The sequence below is a fragment of the Copidosoma floridanum genome, unplaced genomic scaffold (genome assembly GCF_036245765.1).
Source record: "Copidosoma floridanum isolate Cflo_tuat_1 unplaced genomic scaffold, Cflo_Japanese_pri ptg000021l, whole genome shotgun sequence".
NCBI lineage: Eukaryota > Metazoa > Arthropoda > Insecta > Hymenoptera > Encyrtidae > Copidosoma > Copidosoma floridanum.
The window spans coordinates 7995733-8014794 of record NW_028321898.1 but is presented as its reverse complement, the minus strand read 5'-3'; the positions used below and the strand labels follow the sequence as shown (position 1 = coordinate 8014794).

Here is a 19062-nt window from a genome sequence, read left to right as displayed (position 1 = left end):
TAGATTATAATTCCACTTTACTAGTAGTTTATGAATACAAGCTTAAGCACGTGGGACAAAACTATGAGTACAATTTGCAATTAAGGAATAACTTAAAAACGAATCTAATATGTTATACTCAGATAAAATAAGATATTTGTCTAGAAAGGTACTGCTCTAATTTATTAAGTTAAGCATGCCATTTTTTCGTAAAGAATCTTGGACTTAATTTCATGAAGCTTGGAATACGTCCAAAAAAAAATAACTAGTTGCTTAACCATGGCTAATTTATAGTCATTTAAATAAATTTAAATAAGGTCGTTTATTTTCAGAAAAACTTACAAGGTACTTATCTGCATACAAGTTCAAGGTACATAGCAAAAACTGTATAGTTTTTTATGTAATAATCATTTTAGAATTGTAAGTTTTTCTAACATCATACTGTGAAGAATGCATTATCATTTTCAGATAATTTTTAACTGATCATTCATAAAATATTATGTTAAAAAACGACAAGGTAGTGGTGGACCAACTTTAAGGTCTGTCAAGATCCATTGGATTCTTCAATATTGTGATCAAAAGTATTATTTGCTATATCCGGGCTGCTAAGTTCTTTATTTTCTGTAGGATTTGATGAATTCCTGTTTGTATGAGCATCATAATCTGATACGAGTTTTTTTATGTATCCCAATTTCCCATGCAGGTAATAAAATCTGGCATTAATATTCTTTGTTTTTGCGTACTCTTCAAGAATCTGGGCTTTTATTTTCTGTAAATAATAACAAACAAATAAATTAGTTACTCAATGTTGTTTGAATATCCTTTCTACAATTGTCAGTACAGCTTTACTATTTGTGCTGAGAGATAAGATATCTATAGAATTAATACAGTTAATACATTGTTTCTCATAACATTAATGGTCAGTACTGTACATTGCAACAGAAATATTTCAATGGATAAAAATATAAGTATGGTAGTTAAATAGTACGGCTAAGTAACAAAGGACATTAAAAATAATTATTACATATTACGACTTCCCTTTCTTTGAGTATAACCCCGGTTAATTGGTAGTGGTAACAATCGGCTAAGAATATTATCTGTACCGAGGAAACTCTAAGATTAGGAACCGACACACAAACAATGTTAGTGTTTATATGTCGGAGGGCGGGTTCGTTGCCCTGTGTAAAAGAGCGAAATTGCTCAGATTGCCGATTATATAAAATATTTAAAATAATTATTATCAAGTTTTAAAATGTATCTGTTGAATAATCAATTAATTCCTGCACAATATACAGCAATTGTTTATTGATTATTTTTTTATTGAATTCTACTGAATATTCCCTTAATTTAAATAATTTAATAGTTTAATATCTTTTTTAACTTATTCAATATCTTTCTAATTTAATATCTTTTTTAATTTATTCCTGCCCTTTTTTGGGGTACAGATAATATTCTCAGTTTATATAAACGATTTCAAATCTTAACAGCTATTTTTCTAGTTTTTATCTTAAACTATAAAAGGAACTTGCAATCATACGTGGATGGAAAGGTTTGCTTAAATAAGTACAATCAATTTATTTTTAATTATCTTATATGTATTCAATTATATGATTCTAAGGAAATTGTATCTTCAATTTTCACATGTATTAATTATATTCGAGTAATCGCGATCATTTACGTTAATAATAAAAAAAGGAAATATATAATATACTCAATAATTTACTTAAAATTTATCCGCCTTTTTAATAGAGAATTTTACATAAATAACAATTTGAATTTTCCCTCCTTAATATCTCTGCTTAAATACGTTAGGTTAGACTAATACGAATTTTTATTACAACCATGAAAGGTTAATGTAAGGTAACTACCTATCCTACCAAGTTACGTAAGGTTAGGTCGTTTTTAGGGCTCTTGGGTGTCTTGAGCACTGCTCAAGTCGTCGAACCAGGAACTTCGCCTAAGAACGTGGTCGCTAACCCTAGTGCCTTGACTACTTGGGGATGCGTCGTCTCCATGCTTAAAGCCGTCGAGCACCGAAAGTCCAAGTAGAAACCGGTTAGTGGAAGTGTTACCTGTTGGTGGTATACTAACTTACTTTTCAGCTATCGGCCTGCGTACTTCGTCTCTTTCTCTCCCTTTGTGCTCGTCGCGGTAATGTACCGGTGCACGGGAAAGTTCCAGGTCTGGGTTAACAACGGATTTTCCGCGTCCCAGGCTCGCTGGAAGAGGACCGTCTTTACATTGCGCGCTGGTGCCTTTTATGCTAACGTTGTTTCCTTTTGAGTATCAGGTTTTCCCTTTTTTGGGTGAACGCGCTCTAGCGTTTTCTTAACGTACTGGACGCACATTTCCCGCGCGCGGCGTTCAAATTTGAATTTTCAAATAGGAATTTTTTATAAAATGAAATATATGTATGTATAAAAAAATGTGTACTGTTGAATTGTCTATTAGACTGATTTTTTATTACAAGAAAATATAATAAATAGAAGAGTATAAATATAAATGTAAAGCGTGTATTATAAATTCTAGGTGATAGAAGTGCCCCGTTGCAATATGCGTAACTAATAAAGAAAATTTATTAAAGAAAAATATCCCATTAAGTCAGTACAGTACAAAAAATCGAGCTGCTTTATTAAAAAAAGAATGTAGTATGGTACTCAGAGAATACAGCTTCGTAACATAGCAACATAAGCTAAACGTTGGAAAATAAAAGTCTTCGAAAGTATTACTTGTATGTACTAGACAAAAAAAAGTGAAATATACCATGATATAAAGAAAATAAGGTGTATCTACATGCCTTCCTGAAAGCAGCTATCTTTTAATAGACACCAAAATAAGCCGATGAGACGATCCAAAACTGGTAAGGCGCAAGAACAAATGAGTTTCAATGGATCATTAATTACATCTTATGTTCTTTACATAATAACATATAAATGTATGTTAATAAAAAGTGATTTATGTAATAAAAAGTAGTTTTTCAATGTTATGTATCTGAAAAGCACATAACGTCTGCATAAGTCTACTTTTATAAACACACACCACACACACATCCACACAAACATTTATATGTACCTGTACTCCTATTACGAAACCCTATTACAAGGTAAAGGTTTAGCTATTGGAGTCAATTTAGTAAACATCCAACGGAACAGCTCGTCATTGTGACAGTTATTTTTAACGTAACAGTTAAAAATAGTCAGAAATCGAGACATAAGATTGAAAATAAAAAAACAATAGTAAGGTCTGCTATTGATTAAAAAAATATTGATAGATTTTTTCTGATTATACAGTCATTCGAACGAATTATTCGTACATCAGCTCTACATTGCTGTTACTCTAAATTTACATAATATCGTCATTGATGAGTGTTTGCCAAAAAATAGTATTAAGTATAAAACTGGTCTGGCAATTCGTACATAACAGATTTGATCAATTAAATAAATATTAACATGATTTGCTCTGTAGCCAAATACACACTTTATGTAAGTATTGTAATAACTGTAATGCAGATTAACGATGATTTTTAAAGACATTATTGTCTTCAAATATTAATGATGAATAAATTGTAAAAATAAATAATGGTTCATACACAAATATACTTTAGGGACTTTCATTTTTATGTGCTACATACACTACGGTTGCAGTCAAGTGAAAATATTGTAACTCAGCTTAACCCACATAGAGCTGGAAACCATGGTTTAAAGAAACTCAAGTGCTCTCACTGAATACACTTGTTTTCATAATATCTAGAGACATACACAAGATGGACAACTTATTACAAGCACGAACTCCCTGCAGTACAGCTTCATTAAAAAAAAAAACAGTTTGCGTCACATATGACAAACCGCATAAGTCAGAACTTCAAAAATAATTAAAATATATATAAACTAACTGAGAGTAAACATGTAGGGGATATTTTATGTCTGTGTGTGCACGAGAGCGTCGGGGAAGGGGGCAAATTAGCATGGAGAATGCGCGAGAATTAAATTCGTAAGGGACGCGCACCGATACGGTTGGTGGTGGTCCGTGAGTAGGGTTTCGCTAGAGAAGAGCTCGGAAAAGGAAGCTCGGGAAGGTAGTTCGAGTTTGTACCCCCCAACAGGACGACGCAAGTGATCTACCCAAAAAACCCCGTGCAGAGTCAACTCGGCGGGACTATATCTTGGCTGCCCCCGGGGATCGTCTCACTGAGCTGCCGCTGTTACTACACGTTGCTGCACGGTAAAATAGTAAGTATTCCCTTCGAATTATGGTCTCGTCTTCTTATTAATCTTGGTTGATAAGTTCAGACGAAGGACATAAGCTCTCCCTGGTTGCTTAATTAATTCAACCACGCGGTGGTCCTGAGTCGGCGACCAGACGCGAAAAAGGGCTATTTTTGTGCTAAATTTCACAGTACGCAGAGGTTTAGCTAAGAGGGCATTATCCTGTGTTTCCTTGGATTTTTTCTTTCGTTTCTGGCGTTGCACTTTTCTAGAGCTCTTATTTGATCCATAATGGAAATTCGTTCGTCGGTTTGTTTTAAAGTTGCATGACAAGCGTTGGCCTCACCTCGTGAGATCATTTAGTTGATAGGTAAGAATCCCCGGCTGCTCAGCGAACCGAGAGGTGACCTAACGACCGCTTTCTCCGTCATCCCTAGGGGTTTTTTCGTTGTTAGAAATAATTTTACTTGTTTGGTTTTTGATCGTTTAGACGACATTCTCGTGTTACGATTCGCACAGTGGTGCTGACTGTATGTGTGCCCTTTATCTGTATCTCTCCTTTTTTTTTTTTTTTTAATTTTTGATTTAAGTAATAATTTTCGATTTATGAAAAACTGGAAAATTTGAGCTGTGGTGCATTTTGTTGATTTTATTTTCATATGTAACAAGCTTAGATATACAACTACCTTTTATTTTTTTTTGAACTTTTGATATTCATGTGTAAATATAGTTGTGTTTTGAATTTTCGTTGTAGCGTAGTTTGTAAGCCTAGACTTAAGAAAAACAAGTGTGACCAACGAAGGTTAAGTAGTTGGAACGGTGATTTATAAGGGGGATTCCACGAGTGTTTTTATGGGTCTCTCATTGTTTTGATACACTTTTTTTTTGTAATCCAAGGTGGTTTGATTGCTCGTTATAATATGTGAAATCTGATGTTTGATTATTTTGTTTGGTCATAAGATTATCCTTCATTAATTTAATAGTGATTACAAAAGGCTCTTAATTATCCAACTCTTTCTTTAATTGTTAAAATATACTAAGTTTATTTTATATAACGTTTATTGCCGTTCCGAGATTCATAAGAAATGAATTCAAGTGATTAAAATCATTCAGCTTGCGTTCAATGTGAAAATAAAATTTTTGTTTTACTTTTCGTTCGTAATTAAATTTTGAATAATTATTTAGAAGTTAATCAAAAATTCATATTGAGTTTAAACTTCATTGAGTGGTCTCTATCCTCAACTCCTATTTCTGCCGTATTTGCGTGGTCTACTTTACCCCACGAGTCACCTTTAACAAAAGTGGACCGTTGAATAACAGAGAAAGCGAGAGTTTCTGATTGAAAAAATTAGGGGTTAGAAGTAATTCATGTATTGGTTCAATAAAAAATGAATCTGAACACAAAATGGAATAATCTTATTATAAACATGTTCATTGGTGCGTGTCCCAGAAAGTGAATAATGCTTATACTGTGGCCATAAAGGTCCAGTGTTGTGATCAGCACATTGAAATAATGCTGAGGGACAATAAAATTGCTTATTAAAATTACACAAATGCGTGCACACATGTGAGAAGTAACATTTGGTCAATTTATTTTTTCGTTAGCAAATGAGGTTTTTTTAAATAATTTTTAAGGTTATTTTAAGCAAAAGATATACCCTACTTTGTGTCACGTCGGCGCTACGTACTATTCGAATTTAAGCTTTCGCTCAATAACTCGGGACACACGCTGGGCATGTAAATGGGACACGGGGCTCAAGGGGTAGTTCTAACTAACGACACGATATTTGCAAAGGGGCTACGGCTATTTTACCCGATTAGAACCGACTGCTGTGCAATATTCCGATGCACTTGCTCACAGCTAGTCCAAGGTGGGTAGACTACCCGGAGCCGCGTACCGAAGGGTATCACATCCGCGATCTAGATGATACGAGCACCGTTTCGGGAAAAAGTATCGTTTCTAGAGGTTACGTGGGGGTAAATGGTAATTTGACTCACGACCTGACTCAGATGTACTAATACCGTCACGAGTACTGATTTTCGTTTTAATCCGATTAGTTGTTGCTCCAATGGTACCACTACTGTGGCGGATAGTGGTGTGCACGTCAAACAAACTTAACAATTTTTGATGATCCATGGGTACCAATACCGTGGCGAATAGTGGTGTGCGCGTAGAACAAACTTAATAATTCTCGATGATCCACAGGTACCAATACCGTGGCGGATAATGGTGTGCACGTAAAACAACTTAGTTATGGACCCGGCCAAAAAAGAGTAAAACGGAAAAGACGGAATGCGAAAAATTTTGTACTATAACTTTCACACTTACTTTTATTCAAACAGAAGTACACGGCGAACCAGTGCGAGCCGAAGTGAGTAAAGTATTTGAAACGTTACGCGCTCGTGGAGGACTGAGTGATAGTAGAGGCGGACTCTAACTATTCAATCGACCGTTCGAGGGTAAAAAACAAAATTTACTGGCTTTTCCGGGGCCTCCAGTCCTTTTTATAAGGAGTAGCGGATCTTGGTCACGCGCTGGTTCGATAACAATGCAGGAGAGCTTGCCGAGGGCAAATCTTGCAAAAAATGACAATAGCCAAAAATCCAATTGGCTTAAACTGCTTTAGTTTAGCCACTCAGAAATTGGCACTTCCCACATCCGGTTCTCTCCTCTTTGCGCGAAGAGAAGGAAAGAAGATTTACTTGCTCTTGCCCTTCTTTTCCCTTTTACATACAAATTTTCCAGGATTTCAATATGACTTAACCTTAACATTAAGACAAAATATTATTAATATTTACTAATGCTTAACACCGGTCGTTTTTTCCACTAAGCTCGTTGCAAGAAGAGTGGTAAAAATTGTTAAACAATTCAATTGATGCTCGGGTGAATAAACGATTGGTGTTTTACGATTCATTAATTAATACTACTACTTGAACGCCAAAACGGTGGCTACTGCCGTAATAACTTATAATTATTATATTAGTGGTGTTAGTAATAATAATAATAATAATAATACTAATAATAATAATATTAATAATAATAATTGTAAAAATGATAACAAGAATAGCAGTTGTTAGATTAATTATGACAATAAGAGTGTTTTGCCTGTCACAAGTTAACATCACTTGTTTTACCGGTAGTTTCAACGTTTATAATGTTGCAAAAATAATACGAAATTTTGGTAGAATTTTAGTCAACATGTTTTTGTGCTGCTAGTTATTGGAGAAGGAGTCATCTCGTGGTACCCTAGGAAATCAGAAACTGTTAACCCTATTGGAGGCAGGCGTACACACTCTCTCCGAGTCAAGAAAAGGGAAAGGGTTAACTTTCCGTTTTCCTTAACATTTGGGAAAAAGTATTAGCCATCAACTATATCACAAATTAGACTATTGCAGTATGCTTATAAAATTATTAATACGATGTAAAAAGGGTTATTCTGCAAATCATGAGCTTGCGAACTTGAATGGTGAAAATCGGGTAATCCCTTGAAAGTTACTAATGTTGTGTACCAGGTTCACCATAGTTATTATGTAATGTAGTTGTTTAATAGTGGTGTAGTGTGTACTGGTTGTTTGTGACGATTCTGGCTTTGACTAATGTTTTCGCTTATTTGTATATATTAATTCTAAGCTATCCTAATGTTTAACTATTTGTTAATCTAAAATTACATTTGCCTTTGATATTCCAGTTTAACTGTTCCCAGTTAAACTTTTTTACCTACGGTTGACAAAAATTTTTTTGTTTCTCATTTCCGGTTAGCATAGGCCAGCGTGCATGTGCATAAATCATCATTGTACTGCAGGTATCAGTAACTTGCAGATGATTCACCTTTTTTCAGATGGACGTTGGTCTTTACTCAAGTGCCTTTAAAATAACATTCTTAGGGAATGGGCAGGGAAAAAGTATTATATAAGAGCCAAACATTTAATTTTTTGGTTTTTTAACAGGCAATTGTGTTAAGAATTATTATTCAATCGATTTGTAAACTGGTAAGCAAATAACTCTGGTCATCTGATGATAGGTGCTCAGTTTATTAATAAACAAAGTAGCCAGTAAGCGCCCAGGGTCATCTGATGTAGTAATAATTTTGTAAGTATGCTTTAATTTTTCCAGAAATTTCTAACTGTGATTTTATGTGAACAGTACTCATAGTATGGCCATTAAGGTCCAGTATTGTGATAAGCACATTGACATTATGCTCGTGGACAAAAAAATTACTTATTACAAACACACACATGCGTGAACGTATGTAACTAGTACTTTATAGTTATGATGTTTTTTTGTTAGCGATGAAAGGATTTTTTTGAATAATATGTTAGGTTAACTTCGTCTAAAGATGTATCCTGTAATAAACAAAAAATGTATTCTACAAAATTTTTGATAATCCTGCAAATATGTCTGAATTTTTCCAAAAATTTTTAACCATGGTTTTATAAAGAAATATTAAAAACACTAAAATTTAGGATTGTATCTTCACAAAACTTAACACTTTTCTATTTGTAAGCTACAATGTTCTTTTCCCTTTAGAAGAAACGTAAAATTTTTTATTTTTGGTATATTTTGACTATTTTCTGAGACATTGCGTAATTTTTACTTCTTAAAGTTGATGTACACCTATAACGTTAAAAAACGATTTCTGCAAAATCATAAATATGTACTAAATACAAAATAATTTTTTCCAAAATTTATCCCCTTTATTTCATATAAGTACATAAAAAAAAATTAAAATTAAATGTTGTGTTTTTACATCAATGAATGCCTCTCTTTTTGTGCGCCACAATGTTTTTTTTCTAATTTAAAAATGCGTGAAAAACGTTATTTTTGCTTTACCTTGCTTCTTCTTTTAAAAATATGGTATATTTTTCAAAAAATTAAAGGTAATATTATATTATAAGAACCCATGTAATCAGTACTGGCTGCCTCCATTAATCAGCCATGCATGCAAATTTTTTTTTATTTACTTTTTAAAAAAAATAATATTAACTAGACTATATAGTAATAACATTAACTAGTACATTAAATACACACACCTAAGCCCAATGGGTCATTTGATGATAGGCGCTCAGTTTATCAGTCAACAATGTGGCTAGCAAACGCCCGGGGTCATGGGGTGATAGGCGCTTTGTATTTGAATTTCTATGTAGTCGATAAATGAGTTAGCCAGTAAACGCCCTCGGTCATCTGGTGATAGGCACTTGAGCTCTTAATTTGTATTTAATTAGTTAATAAACTGGCTAGTAGCCACCCTGAGTCATCTGGTGAAAGCTTCTTGGGCTTTTAATCTATATTTAATTAGTTAATAAGCTGTCCAGTAATCGTCCTGAGTCTTCTGGTGATAGGCGCTTAGTTTATTAATAAACAAAGTGGCTACTAAGCGCCCTGCGTCATCTGGTCATAGTCGCTTGGGCTTTTAATTTTTATTTAGTTGATTAATAAACTGGCCAGTTAACGCCCTAGGTTGTCCGGTAATATGTGCTCAAGCTGTTAATTTATATTTAATTAGTTAATAAACTGGCTAGTAATCGTCCTGGGTCATCTGGTGGTAGGTGCTCAGTTTAAATATACATGAAGTTATCAGTAAATACCCTGGGTCATCTGGTGATAGGCACCTGAGCTGTTAATTTGTATTTATTTAGTTAATAAACTAGCCAGTAATCGTCCTGGGTCATCTGGTGATAGGCGCTCAGTTTATTAATAAACAAAGTTGCCAGTAAGCATACAGTTTTAAGTTGAGCGTGTATTTAAAATATCGTTAGGTTTTATTTGTTTGGAGTACAGGGTTAATTGGTTTAAGAGGTTTCGAGTACTAAGTTATTGGGTTAAATAGCTTGAGATTTAGTTAGTTGGTTTTAGTACATTTGACTTTGCCGCTTGGCACGCATTAACTATAGCCGCAAGGCATTAGTTCTGGCAGCCATACTATGACGGCCACGCCTTCGGTTTTTCGCCGCAGTCGAGAGCACTGGTTTTATGATTATATTCACAAGTAGTACACATATACATACGTGTATGATAATACGTGCACACAGTCACACACTACAAGAGGGCAATACATCACGCTACATATTGACTATATAAATATATACATATAGCAGATTCGTAAGGCTATTAATTAGACTAGAGCGCTACCAAGTTGCAGTCTTTATTGCATGTATGTACTAGTAGAATTTCGCCTCCCTTGCAATTTGCACACTAACCCCTTTAGAATTGTTTTACATTTACGAAACTTACAAATTTAATAGCTTGATTTCCATAAAATGATGAACTCGGAATTGATGTATTCAAAATGAAAATTTTATTGTTATGGCTTTCTCATGATAAAAAAATGTTCAGATGTGTATAAGAATTAAATTAAAATATTTAGTCATCATCATTAAAAATTGTCATAACATAGCAGCAATATGATATTTGGCACAGTAAATAAAATTATGAAATTTTACTTATGAAATTTGCGTTAAAAACCGTATGACGATTTGTGTAGTAATATAATTTCGAGTATGAAATTGAAAGTAGCTCTGTTCTTTGATTTTATAAATTTAATTTTTCATCAAGCTTCAAGATTTTCAAGATAAAGGTCAAAATTATAATATACATGCCAAATTTTGTAATGTCAATATTTTAATAAAATCAGTATCTAGATAAATAAGTAATTTATTTTGTGTTTTTACGTGTTAAAAGCCTTACTTTTCAGAAGCATTTTGTGCATTTTAAGTCTTAATTTTTTAGAGAAAAAAGGAAAAATCAAAGGAATAACCATTGACGAAAAAATTGTAAATTTGTTAACGATAAAAAATTTCTTGCCATACAATGATTTTAATGTTTGCTTCATTCTCCAAATCTTTGTCTATAAATATATGTTAAAGATTTTTACATTTTTAGATTAATACGTACATTCTACTATAAGAAAAGAAAGGCCTTTTGTAGTAAAATCCTAATTTATCAAAACTTTGACCTTGTGATCTATTGATTGTCATGGAAATAGCTGGAACTGATAAAAACTGTTTTCCATGTATAATGAATGGGAGAAATAAATAATCACTTGTAATATTGAAATACGTAATTAGTACGTGATACTTAAGTGATTCTTAAAATGAAAACTTAATTACCAGATTTTTCACCAGGAATTATTTCTGGTTCAAACTTATATTGAAGTAATTTTGTAACAAGTAGTCTTTTGCCATTGCACAAGCCATTGAATACTTCTAAGTTTTTTATTAACATAACAATAGCATCTACTTTTAAATTTAAAACGTGTGGCAATATTCCTTTATATATATAATTTAACGCTTTTATTGGACAATTCATGTTTATATTTTTACCAGTACGATCACTACCTTTGTGGTATGAATAATCTATTCTATAATAAGTACATTTTGTCTCTTTAGGGAATTTTTTATTTTATTTAAAATATACAAAAGTTGGTTATACGTAGTTAAAATTACTCTGTTAAGGCAGTTTTTTTATACTAATTCTATGTATTTAGTTACAAACGTTGTTAATTTTCCATCCCTGAGGAATTTCAAAAGACTTCATAGTTCCGTTTCCAATATCCGTTAACAATAATGAAAATTGTAAATCTGTACACTGAATACTATTTTTCAATTACATACTTGTAAAGTGTTTCCATAAAAATAAATACTTTATTGTTTCACTAATTAAAAAACTTTTACACCCAATCGAAACGTTCTATGACTTGTCATCTGTAAAAGTAATAAAATTAAAGCAATTTCTGTCGAAGCCATAAATAAAACCCTTTTTTTTTTTTAACAAAAAACGAAAAATTAATGTTTTATCCGAAAATTTCATTAAGAAAATTACTGATACTTTCATTAAAAGTCTTACGTTATTTACTATTCAGCACAACAAAGAGATCTTAAAAATTTTTTTCTATATCAATAATAGTATCATTTTTTGTAATATCTTAACATTATATTTCATTATTTAGTTATCTATATAATCTATAATCTTTAAACGATTTTTCTAAAAGCTTCTACGGCTTAGTGGCTAGTGTGTCAGCCTTCAGGCTTTGAAGTCGGAGATAATCAAAGAGTCGTAAGCTCAAAACCCGAGGGGGGACAAGAGGGGTAAATAAAAATTATGAAGGGGGTGAGAGGGGGCGGCAAGGGGAAGTTAAATACAGAATTTGGACTTACATATGTGCAATGTATAAACAGAATAATAAAATGTGTTAGATGTAACTGATATATACAATTGAATTATATTGGGTAGTCGGAAGGACCAGAGAAGGGATGAAAGGGGGACCTCGAAACTATGAGGGGGGCGATGAGGGGCGAGGAAAATCTGAAAAAATAGGATATTTTTTAATGGGTAAAAACGAGAAAGAATCATTGAGATTTCAACCTTATTTTGGGGGAGGAGTGCTCAAAAAATATGTAAAAATCCGAGGGTGGTCAAGTGGGGGCAAGAGAAGTTGGAGACTGAATTCGGTCTTACAATCGTATATAGATGTATGAATATTCTTAATCACAAAAGCCTTGACTACAGAACGATCAAAATTGTGAGAGATGGAGATGGATTAAAGGGGAATACGTGGGGGACGCATGGGTCATGGAGAAGGACATAATAAAACATAAATAACAGCAAAAAAATGATAAACTAACAAGGTATCTACTACACCTCCTTATCCGAGATAGAGTATTAGATTTTGTATAAAACCTTTTGCCTTTTACCACAAAGCCTGTGTAAAAGATTAATAGCATAGCCTAAACAACGCTTTAATATTTGTTTTAGCCCTTTTCTTACTTTTTTTACCGCTTCCTTCACAATTATTTTATCTACATAATGTGTTAATACATTTTCACACCACCCTTAAGGTAGTGCTGGGTTTTTTTTCTTTTAAATTCTGAATACAATTAATAATTGCATTATTAATCATGTATAAAAGCATAACATAATATTTTCATGCTTAATTAAAATCAACGAATAATCTTGTAAAATATTTAAACCATGGACCTCGCTGGTAGCCCTATTTACCACAGAAAGGTAAAAATCATCTGTTACTCTTAATGAAAATATGTTTAGCATCTCAATAAAGTTTACCATTTTGTCTCTAACTTAGATAATGTACAACATACAAAAAAAAAAAAAATTGACGTGCAATAAAACTATATTACTTGGAAATTAGACGTAAAAATTATTTAAAAATATGTGTATTCATATTCTAACTTAATGTTTTAATGTAACAAATTAAATTTTTGTTAATAAATCAGAAATTAAAGAGAAGTTTTTTTAACTAAAGATATTTAATAAAATGAAACACTTTATGTAAGAATAATATTTACGCATAACATAATACAGTATAATTTTGTTATGCTAGAAAAGTGAACTGTATAAAAAAATTACAAGAATTTACTTTATTTGTTTTCAAATAATATTTTTTATTTTCAAATTATTATCATCTCGTTCTATTTGAATGTATTCAATATAATATTAAATATATTGTACATATACGTTGTATTTTCAGTTTTGCATTTTGATAACACGACGCATAATTAACCATGCAAAAACTAGTTTTCTCACAAATAATCCAATAATTATTAAAACCTTGACCTTAAGATTTATTTACAGACATGGAAAATGCTAAGCCTAAAGAAAATAATTTTCTGTATGAAATAAAAGGTAATGATGATGAATTAAAAAATGGTTGGTTAATTAAATGAATTTTGATATTACGTTTTAGAATACAAAACAATGTTTAAATATATGATGATTCAATACTTTTTGTACCGTCATGATTCTATTACTGAATTTTAAAACGGGAGAAACTTTTGTTATATCCTCTCCCAAAATAATTAATATAATTAATATAGTACTGTTTCCTTTGATAATAATTTTTGTTGGTGTGGCTGAATTAAATTTTTTTAAGATCTCTTTTCTAATTGTAAAATTTCATTTGTATGTAAAATTGCGCGACTTTTGTATTTATTTAACTTTACAAAGAAAACTGACAAAATGAAAAATTTCACTGATATTTAAAAATTAGGGAGTCAACACACGGAGCACGCAGAGAGGCGAAGCTCTGAAACTGCCAGCAGAGGTATTTGAAGAGAAACTTCTAATGTTGGTCCATAAACAGCCACGTGAGGGGAAATGCGTTACAAGAAAATGTAGCTTCATCCCCTGCTGCACAAGTCTTTTCCTCAATCTAGTCTCTGACACACTCCCTCCCACTGCATCCCTCTCTCTCGCAGTGCACTTCACTATACTGTCTACCACTCCGTCTCATTGTCTTTCCCATGTACACCACGTATTACCTTCTCCTTACTATGATACTTTACTTATATAAGTACATATATTACAGATATACATGTATTTTTGTATGCTACGACTAAAACAATGCGCTTGCTCAAGCTGATTAAGGTGCAAGTATTGAGGTGCAAAAATATGTGTAACATGAATTCATACAAACAATTGTATTAATTCTAAAAATAATAAGTTATATCTCAAAGGCAAAGCTACATCCTACATATCCTAGCTATAAGCGAATTTATTTTCTATTCTCTATTATGTATTCACTCTATTATGTTGTCACGTGACTAAAACCTATATTCTTATTATTAATTTTAAGATTAGTAGAAATAAGATGTAAGTACGAATTAATTTTAATACTAAGCAAGAAATAATCATAGAAAACAGAGTAAATGAAAAATGAGAGCGTTACAATGAAAATAACCATGTGTCTATTGTTTTCCTTAATCGCAATCAGATAGAGAAGATTATGTTACTTTTCTGGTTGCCAAAATTAAAAAAAATTTTTATTTGTCGGATACAATGCTTCTAACAAGACTTGATTGTGCATATATAATGTCATATCAAACGCAGTAATAGTAATTACATTTTTGGGGGCAGTATGGTAAAAATTTTTGTTCCATTCTGCATTACATAACCAACAATTAGTACGTGTAATAATTTATACATCATCGCGAACATGGAAGTACTTAGAATGCGCTAATCACGTGTAACACAAGTAGTATGTATAAGTTAATGTATTTCACGCACGCACGTGCTTGAATACGTAATAATAATAATATTCTTACTACGTTAATATTGGCTTCTTAAAGACCTATTGAAATTTAGTGTAATTTAATTTTCTCAGTTTCTGGTATACCGAGCTTAACAACATTTAAGTTGGAAGTATCACTTCAGCCGGGGGTCCTGAGACCCACACTTAGTTTTTTTTAATCTGAAGTTTGTAAAAAAAAATCATTAACAGAAATAAACAAATCTCATGATTTTTAAAGGTACGGAGTAATTTTTATATATTTAATTTTAGCATAAAGTTTTGTTAACATACAAAAAAAATAACAGTAGTGAATTTTTCAGTTCAGGAGGGCTGGTATCACCACCTATTAAATAATACTTAGTTCTGCTAACGTTAACGCCCTTTCAGCCTTAATTGATAACCATACCAGCATTGTTGCAGTTTTCTTATGCTTGTTTATATCGAACGAAAGCAGTTAAAATCTTAACTAAGAACGAACGTCTGCTATATATGATGTTAGGAGAAAGTAAAACATAATAAGTCAACTGTCACATAGCTATGACGTATGTATTTATGATTATAACACACACAGTGTGATATGTGCAGCTTACAAGGGGAGACTACTGAGCTGGGTGAACAGTTGAGGCTGGCTGACACGTGGTATTTTATTACGGTGTGTGCCATGGTACATTATAGATGGCACTATTATGAAAAAAAACTCACTGACAGTACAATATTAAAATGTAAAAATGGAACGAAAATTATAATTAGGACTTAAGAAAAAAAGCAATTAATGTAAACAAAGTTAAATGGAACAAAGAAAAACTGAGTAAAAAAGGCAATTAAGAGTAGTCAACTAATTAACTTTAAGTACAATTGAATTAAATTATATTTTAAAATATTCAGAAAATTCAATAAAGTGTAAGAGTTAGTAATAATTAGTCTTTTGCAATACCAACTTTGAGACGAGAAAAGACGATCTCTACAAAAGATTACTGAGACCAAGTTCAAACTTGACGAGACCTGAAAAAGCCGTATCTTGTCGGAGGCAAAAAATTCCAAGACATTCGAGACTTTTGGAAGTCTTGAAAAAATTATCAAGACCCACGATACTTATGTGAGTCCTAAAGGTCTCAAAGAAAAATTTCCTTCTAGACTTCTTGAAAGTCTTGATGGTCTCGAGAAAGATTTTTGGATTTTATTAGTGATTAGCAGAAAGCTTGGACTGTGGTCACATATATATGTGTACGTGGGTAAGGAATAAGCTTTGACGCTACAGGGATATCGGTTCAAGATTATATTTGTACGCATTGGATGTGTATATGTCGAAATTTTTTGACCACAGTGTAACATCGGTGTATTCACATTAATTTTTTTTCCCCTTTCTTCAAAACTTTCCGTGCCCATTTTAGAACACTAAACGCAGGGGCCAATGTGCATCTGAAAAAAGGTGAATCACCTACAAAATTGCTCGTAGCTAAGGTACTACGACCATGCATGACTCGCATACATGCACGCTGGCCCATGCTAACCGGAAAAGAAATCAAATGAAATACTTTTCGAAGCGTAAAACAATAAAATAACTTTAAAGAACTAACAGATGCAAAAGGCTAGCTAAGGAATAGTTGCGCCGGGAGATAAAAACTAAAACAAGTAGACTAAGATAAAGTTAATGTATAGTTGATAAGCAATTACAATATGAATAATAATGTTAACTACTGTAAACCTAACAAAGTAACATTACTAGTTTTTTGCTCGTTCTATATACATGAGTTGCCAAGCTACCCTCTAACACCCTAGAATTTTTATACCAGTCGCAAAAACCTAATTTTTGTAATCTGGACAAATGTTGCTACTTTTCAATGTGTAAAGGAAAGCGGGAAAGTTGAGCCAACAGTCAACAATAACTCCTTCCCCTTTTCATGACTCAAATATATCGAGAGAGAGGTTGTACAACCGAGCCAATATAAGTAACGGAATTTTCTAATCCCCAGGACACCACGTGCCGACATCCTCTCCAAAGAGTAAGCAAAAGGGAAAAACGAGAATTGATCCCACTACTAACATTTCAAAATGTATTCGTAGCTAACAATAAATTAAAATGACCGATAAGCTTAGTAAAGTTAACAAACAATGTGTCACGACAAACACCTGATTAGTGTTTGGACCACAACTACAGCTGCTTCAGAGTTGAATGGTTGGACCGCTGTTAACAATTACGCTTGCCGACTACCAACTTGTTCGATTAATGTATATGGCAACTCTAGAAACTATTATAGTTGGAGACGTGTAAAAATAATTATAACCAACTCTATTATTAATATAGCAACGCAGTGAACAATTATTCAGTCAACACCTACATGATATATTGGGCGATTTTCACCGCTCTTGTTGCAATAAATTTGACTGAATAAACGAACAATGCTTAGTCTAAGTAAATTTTAGCAATATGTCATCCTCAGATTAATATTAAATAACATGAAAAATCTGTAAAATCTTGATGTAAAAGAGAAAGAAAGGGTGCGAGTGAGTGAATCACTTTCCCCTCTCTTGACGCATGTAGGAAAGCTAGCCAGAGGTGGAAAGTGCCAATTTTGAGTGACTAAACTAGAGCAACTCCAGCCAATTAGATCTTTAGCTATTGTCTTTCCCCCCAAAATTTTCGGCAGCAAGCTTTCCTGCGTCGTTTTCCAGCCAGTGCGTGGTCGAGGTCCGCTACTCCTTATAAAAAGGCCCAGAGGCTCCGAGAAAAGCACTCGACTCGGCTCGACGATAGCCCTTCAAAGTAGACTGAGTAGTAAGAGTCCGCCTCTGCTACAACCCAGTCTACTGCGAAGCGAGGCACAGTTACAGTTTAATTTAACCCTCAAATGGTTGACAAGGTAGCTAGAGTCCGCCTCTGCTATCTCACGGTCCTCCACGAGTGCGGTTTTAAATCTTCGATCTCGGATACTTCGCGTTGGTTCGGTTCGCTGTACGTTTCATACCGAAAATAAAAGTAAGTCAAATTTAAATAAGAAAGTGACAAGTCTCTTTTTCCTCTCAGTTCCACGTAGACGTGTTTTTGTTAGAGTTCAAAATTCGGTATCGGTAAAATACCACGCTGCGAAATTAAATAGACAAATTAGTCCTCACATTAAGTCTAGGGCAATCACATTTACTCCGGATGATACTGGTGGATCCTAGACCGGTCGTGAAGTTATACCACTTTACCCCCTTGCGTAACCTCTAGAGTGTAACTACCTTTGCTCGTTACGGTACTAGTAACCTCTAGATCGCGAATGGGATACTATCCAACTCATTGCACCAGGTATCCTCAGTAAATCCGAGGCACGCCGCGAACGAGTGTATTGCATTATTGTTCGACAACCGCGTCGATTTCATCAAAACGGCCGTCCCCGCTCCCTATCAAATACTCGAATAGAAATATAACTACCTTTTGTCCCCGCATCGCACCTACGCGCCCAATGCGAGTCCCAAGTTATTAAGTGAAAGCTTAGACTCAAATAATACGTTGCGCCGACGTAACAACAGTGTTAGGCCACGTTTTGACGGAGGTGGTAGGCCGTGTGTTGCATGGTGCGTCATTACGTTACAAAGTTGCGTTAAGCTCACATAAGATCGTGGGAGTGAGAGACAGATCAGGGGATTTAGTCTTTCAGGTACCTTTTCGTCACTTCTAAATGTCTCATGGGTCTTACGCAAGACGTGCGCATAGACGCATAATGTAACCCACGGCCTACCACCTTTGCCAAGAACATTTAACTTTCTAACCCAGGTGTAAACGTCCCATTGATTGCTGCTCCGTTAGAACGCGGCCTAAGACTGTGGTCGCAAAAATCTTGAAATTCAAGTAGGTACATGTAATGTGTAAT

The 19062-nt window shown here is 33.4% G+C and overlaps 1 protein-coding gene across 2 annotated transcripts in view; it reads right to left on the bottom strand.

Moving 5' to 3' along the window:
• Positions 1–282: 282 nt before the first annotated feature.
• The window catches only part of Su(Tpl) (Suppressor of Triplolethal), a 415814-nt gene continuing 397034 nt past the window's right edge, over positions 283–19062 (bottom strand). For both annotated transcript variants that reach the window (XM_089594169.1, XM_089594170.1), the window contains one exon: positions 283–748. In XM_089594169.1, coding sequence (XP_089450295.1) covers positions 524–748 — 225 coding nt within the window. In that variant the 3' untranslated portion in view covers positions 283–523. The remainder of the gene's footprint in view (positions 749–19062) is intronic.